This window comes from Vigna radiata, chromosome 11 (genome assembly GCF_000741045.1).
Source record: "Vigna radiata var. radiata cultivar VC1973A chromosome 11, Vradiata_ver6, whole genome shotgun sequence".
NCBI lineage: Eukaryota > Viridiplantae > Streptophyta > Magnoliopsida > Fabales > Fabaceae > Vigna > Vigna radiata.
This window is the reverse complement of record NC_028361.1, coordinates 1,230,978-1,237,123: the sequence shown is the minus strand read 5'-3', so window position 1 is coordinate 1,237,123 and position 6,146 is coordinate 1,230,978. Positions and strand designations below refer to the sequence as shown.

General features: G+C 34.6%; 2 protein-coding genes across 3 annotated transcripts; one reads left to right on the top strand and one right to left on the bottom strand.

Annotated features, from left to right (window-relative positions):
- Window positions 1–411: 411 nt before the first annotated feature.
- On the top strand, window positions 412–1,370 carry LOC106777427 (ethylene-responsive transcription factor ERF022). The gene has a single exon (XM_014665010.2). The coding sequence runs from the start codon at window positions 529–531 to the stop codon at window positions 1,189–1,191; it is 663 nt and encodes a 220-aa protein (XP_014520496.1). The 5' UTR covers window positions 412–528; the 3' UTR covers window positions 1,192–1,370.
- Window positions 1,371–3,776: 2,406 nt separating this feature from the next.
- On the bottom strand, window positions 3,777–6,120 carry LOC106776970 (cytochrome c). Of its 2 annotated transcripts, XM_022775604.1 has the most exons (4): window positions 5,901–6,055; window positions 5,522–5,570; window positions 4,520–4,653; window positions 3,777–4,172 (listed from the first exon to the last, which is right to left on the bottom strand). In XM_022775604.1, exons 1-4 carry the CDS (start codon window positions 5,997–5,999, stop codon window positions 4,077–4,079), a joined length of 378 nt encoding a protein of 125 aa, XP_022631325.1. In that variant the 5' UTR covers window positions 6,000–6,055; the 3' UTR covers window positions 3,777–4,076. The 2 variants fall into 2 exon arrangements, with proteins under 2 accessions (XP_022631325.1, XP_014519941.1); XM_014664455.2 differs by lacking the exon at window positions 5,522–5,570 and having other exon boundaries at window positions 5,901–6,120.
- Between the last annotated feature and the right edge of the window lie 26 nt (window positions 6,121–6,146).

The window sequence follows — 6,146 nt, the reverse complement described above, 5'->3', positions numbered from 1 at the left end:
AAAAAATTAACAACATTTAAAAGAATAATAGTATCATATATACATTTACATTTATTTAACTCAAAATATAAAGATAAAATGATTATCAAAATATAAATTTTGTTTTTTTTTTTAAAAAGGAAGAGAATAAAAAGTAAAAAAAGATAATATTAAATGAATTTATATATATCAAAATATTAACTTTTTTTTATTCAAAATCATATTATAATTTAAAAAAAAAACTTAATCTTTTATTTAATTAGTGGCATAAACTAATCCAAGTGTTTGTTGTGACATCACATAGATTGAATAATAATGGAAAAAGAAAGCATGGTAGTAGTAAGTAGTAGTAGTAAACGTGCCCCATTGCTCTCTCACTGACAGCATGTTCTCCACTTACGTGTAACTACGACGAAACTCACCTCTTTCTCATCTCATTTTCAACCAACATCACATCACAACCATATAAATTCGCTCTCAAACACTCACCAATAAGATCACATCAATACTACAAACAACAAAACAAAAAAAAGCTCTCTTTTTCGTTTCATGGATCAGGAACCAACAAGCACCATGCAACAATGTGGAATAGCTCCAACGGCAACATCGTATCGCGGTGTTCGACAACGAAAATGGGGCAAATGGGTGTCGGAAATTCGCGAGCCGGGGAAGAAAAGCAGAATATGGTTGGGGAGCTATGAGTCGCCGGAGATGGCAGCAGCAGCTTATGACGTGGCGGCGTTGCACCTCAGAGGACGCGCCGCCAGACTCAACTTTCCTGAATTGGCGGAGACACTGCCACGTCCCGCCAGCTCCAAGTCCGAGGATGTGCAGGTGGCAGCACAACAAGCGGCATTGAGGTTCACTAGGTCACCGACGATGTCACATAACGAGATACGTGTCAGTGAAAGCAGTGACAGAAACAGTAACAATAGAAACAGTAACAGTAAGAAGAAGAAGAGTGAGAATAGTGGTGTGGTTCCTCTGCAAGTGGGGCTTTCGGCTACACAGATTCAAGCTATAAATGAGTCTCCATTGGAGTCACCGAAGATGTGGATGATGCAAATGGCAGAGACGCTTAGGTTTGGGTTTGGTGAGGAGTACTCTATGATGATGGTGTCTTGTGATGGTGATGATGATTATGCTATGGAGTTGAGTGGATGGGAAGAAATGCATCATGAATCCTTATGGGACTCTCCAGAATATATGTGATTATAACTCATCGATATTTAATTAATGTACTACCCTTGATTTAGGACATTCTATTTATTAATCAATTATTAAAGAATCATGTAGTTTTAGTGAGACTGATTCAATGAAGCAATAGTATTATTTAACGTTGTCAATTGCTAATTTCATCATCATCCTTTTTTTTTTTCTCGTGTATTGTATTTTCCCTATATTATTAATTATTCACTTGCTTATTGGTTAGTGTAAGCGATGTTTTCATGAGTTTTTATTGTGTATTTACTATACATAGACGTTATTATATGTACAAAAATGGAGAGAAAGAGGAGAAGAATGAATTAATATAATAATATGGCGATCTTGGGAAGCAGGCCGAATCTATTACGACCTAGTCGGCATGACTTTCGTGCTAGGAATTTACCATTCACATTTGACCTTCACAAACTAAATTTTTCTATTTTCTAAGTTCTAACTAACACCACTTTTGAAATTAAAGGTGTTTTTTTTTTTTTCTACTTTGGAATAATTAATAAGATTAACTACCTATGTGTGACTGAATTGTGCCACCTGCACGCATGACACACCACTTTTATGAAATATTTACAAATAATAAAGTAATTCATGCAGGATTGTACTGTTACTTTTAGGATGCTTTTATATTTTAATTTGTGAATGGGGTTGAATAAAATGTATATTTGAATTATATTCAATTCTTCTGGAATTGATTACGATTCCAAGTGTTCATCTCAGACAACAATCGATTTTGGATAACTCTTTTTTATCAGTCATTATAATTATTGAAAATCAATTTGTAACTAATTATTCAAAAAAAGTACACATGTACATCGTGGTTTGATTTTTGACAACATTAAATATTCCTTGAGGCTTTTAACATATTGAGCAAGAGATTTGATGATACTAAATTCTCCCACCCACGGTGAATAATGTGTAAGTTTTGTTTCCCAGTTTTCTATGGAAAATTAGATGCTTGTTAGGGATCACCTCCCAAAATTTCGGTCCACCAGAGAGAAAAACTAAGGAGTTAATGAATGAGTATAGAACTTTTCAAATAAGATTCAAATAGAGTTAGATTGAGATGTAAAACGGTTTTTAACTAAATACAAAAATTATTATAATTTATAAGACAAACATATATAAAATTCGTCTAACATGATACAATCTTCAAGTCACTAAAATATGGACAGTATTGATTGAACATAGATGTTTAGTCTTGGTCTGTCATTCCTACATTGGGAATAAGACGACGTAACACCTTCCTTACTTAGATTCAAATTTTAATATACTCACAAATGATAATTAGTTATAAAAAGTGTTATAGCGGAAATTTATGAGTACAACTTCAGTTTAAGTTGAAAATTCTACTATCTTATTTGACAAGACTCATTCTCTCTAAATAAAGAGAGTATATATTCATCGTTTGTTTTAAGTCTACAAATATACCTTTACACCCATAATTGATATTTATAACGAATAGTTTTAGTGTATTATTGGTATTATTTGTACGTTGCACGTTGCACAATTATTCTGACGCTAAAGTTGCACACCATTTAAAGGAAAAAATCTCTTTTAACAACTCTTTTTTGCCAACTCATAGGTGACAGTCTATTATTGATCTGTTTTAAATATTTTTTTAAACATAAATTAAAACAGACTAATAAAATGATGACACGTGTTCTGTTATAAAAAAATGATTAAAAAAAAGTTGTCAAAATATCATTGTTCCTATTTAAAATACTGTAATTCATAACTATTTGCCAAAGGAATAAAAATATTAAACGGTTAAAGATTGCCTGTTGTTTGGTGAAAAGTTTAATCATGACTTCATCATCACTATAATGGATTGAATCAATTTGTAAACATTACATATATAAACTTTATTCCATGCCCATCAATAGGCTCACCATCACACTTTTGGACATTCCTTCACACAGACTAATGTCAAACATATTCCTTTCACAAGCAGAATAAGAGGCAGATCTCCTCTGTCTTGCAAGTATCAAACCTAAGCATTGGCCGGGGTACCGGCTTTGCCATAATATTATATCAACACACCAAATGCAGTGCCTATTAAAATATCCACGTTCAAAGCTCTGCATGGTCAAGATCCTCCTTTCCATTGGATGACATTGCAATCCCCTCCAAGATTAAGTGGTGAAGGGTATTGATGGACGATGCTCTTCTTTGAGAGTGGTTCGTGTTCAGAAGATTACAAGGAATCAAATATCAGGACTTGGGCCAGTAGAGTAGGAGACTGCTGTTGAATCTTATAACCATTTACTAACTTCCATTACTTACTTACAAGGGAGAGAAGGGAATAATAAAAGGGAGAAAAAGGATAGCGAAAAACATTCAAACAGCAGTTTCTTATTTATTCCAGATCCAGTTCAATCAAATTGACAGCCTATGCTGCACATCCAACATCTTGCAGTTGAAAATATAAAATTTAAGAATGTGAGATTAAATATATGCAAAAAGAATCAGTCGAAAACTCTCCAAGACTGCTTAATCTTAGATAGAATCTCATTACTTTTTGCTTGAACTTTAGCTTATCCTCTCCCCGCTCTTAGAACCATATTAAGCTAAGCAAATCAAGTACAACGGTAAAATAATTAATGAATTCAGCGAAGCACAATAATGAGCTGTGGCTCAATTAACTAAAATGCTGAAGAAAAGAATGTTTCAATTTTCAAGAGATAATTTGTTACACCAGCCTATGCTCGGCTGCTATTCTAAAAGCAATGCGAAATGAACAAAATAGCATTGCAGACCAATGTAGCCTACATTATTTGCCAAAGATACGGCACTTCCTGCAAAAACTAAACGTCCGAAAATTAAATCTCCCGAACTTTGAAAACACACTGCAAAATTGAATGAACGAAAACGTATAATCACTGTGCAGTGGCTTGTTTCAGATATGCAATAAGATCAGCACGTTCCTGGGGCTTCTTGAGACCAGGAAATACCATCTTAGTCCCTGGAATATACTGCACAAGAACCCAACACAACAAGGGGTGTCAGTGACATAATTGGAGGGGGACAAGATTTTCCAAAGTCACTGTGCAATAATAGTTTATTACAGAACAAATTCAACACGATAAAAGATATTAAATCCCATTTGAATTAACGTAATATAGTGTGTAATTTTAAATAAAAAATAAAATTGTTACACTTGATTTTAAACGAGATATCATAGAGAGGGAGTCAGGGTGTCCACCCTTGCCCACCACTCTATCCATCCATTTCAAGGAGAACATTAGTGAAGCATATCTCATATATGGATGATCAGTAATTAATAGCCGTTCATATAGAAATACTACAGTTTGTGTTTTACCTTTTTGGGGTTAAGTAAATAATCGTATAGTGTCTTTTCTTCCCAAGTTACGGCCATGTTCTTATTAGCTGCAGAGTAGGAATATCCGGGAGTAGTGCCTGACTGCCTTCCAAACAACCCATTCAGATTGGGACCTGAGATTGTCCGAAAGGGAAAATATTAGCATAAATAACAACAGTATTCCAGAGTGTGAAAGCAACACAAAAATAGTTACATAACCGGTAAAATAATGTTTATGAAATGAGTTCCAAGGAAGCAATGTATAAATCAATGACAATGATCAGATTTTAAAAAAAGAGAATTCACAAGTACTGAAACTGGATAGCAATAAATTTATCAACAACTTTGTCCCTGCAAGTGATTTTCATTCTCCTTTTTGTTTTAAAAACTGCAAGCGCATAACACCTAAAGGTCCTAGGCCACCCATTGAAATCAAATTTGGTCAAAAGTCACATCATGAAAGAGGGAAATTCGATTTTTCGAGTGGGAACTTTCCTCGTTAGGCATGGAAAACATACTTGGACATGTGTAAAGTCGTAAGCAATATCGCATGTTTAACATAGCCCACAGACCATCTAATAAATTTCTCCAACCAAAATAAATGTTGATTGGTAGCAGTAAACCAAAAGAAAATAATTCAAAATGTTAAATGTCTCAATTACTTGCTCTAATCGCCGTTAAATTCATAAATTGTTTCAAACCAATTTGAGTTGTGCTTCAGGAAAGCATAATTCTATTCGTCCAATCATTAACACACCAAAGAACAAGTAAAAAACAACATGAGGACTCATCTTCAATTCCTAAGCTTCGGACATAGGTATTTCCTTCATATTCCTACAACGACGAGGACGAACAATATATTCATTCCATGTCAAAATCCACTAAATCCTTGAATCAACAAGCATTCAATCATTAGCATAAACCAAACAGGAGTAATTACTTTTTCAATCGAGGAATCCAATACAATTACACAGTTACTATCGACCTGAAAGTGCTACTCACCAACGAGCAGTAGATTGCCTCTGCTCGGTTTCCACCAAGGTGTCCACGACTAACGAAGGCAATAGGCAGAATTAAATCCAATATTTACACGCAAGATTCTTAAGAAACAAGGTATACGTGCATCCACAAGGCACAACAAAAAATTACAGATTACTACACATATCACATAACGTGTGAAAAAGATATGAATCAACCAGCGAATAAATCCACAGCGCGATTTCTAGATCTACGCCTTATTACGCTCGCACTAAATAGAACACACGTAGATCGAATCAATAACGACAGGTAAAAGGAGAAAACCATAGAGCGATTGAAAAAAAAAAAGAAAAAAAAACATTAATAAGGAGAAATAATAATAATAATAATAGAGAACGCTAACCTTGCTTGTGACCGGCACCTTTTTCGACGGTGTGACACTGAGCGCATTTAGTCCTGAAGATTTTGTCGCCGGACTGGGCAACGCCGGGAGGAGCCTCATCGAAGGACGCCATTCGCGAAGGAAGAGGGGAATAGGTTTGAGAGAATCGAAGGAAAAAGGAGAATTGCGCGGAAAAGTAGAAAGGAATGAACTATTAGGAAGACATGCAATGCGTTATGCATGACTCTATTTATATATATAGGAGAA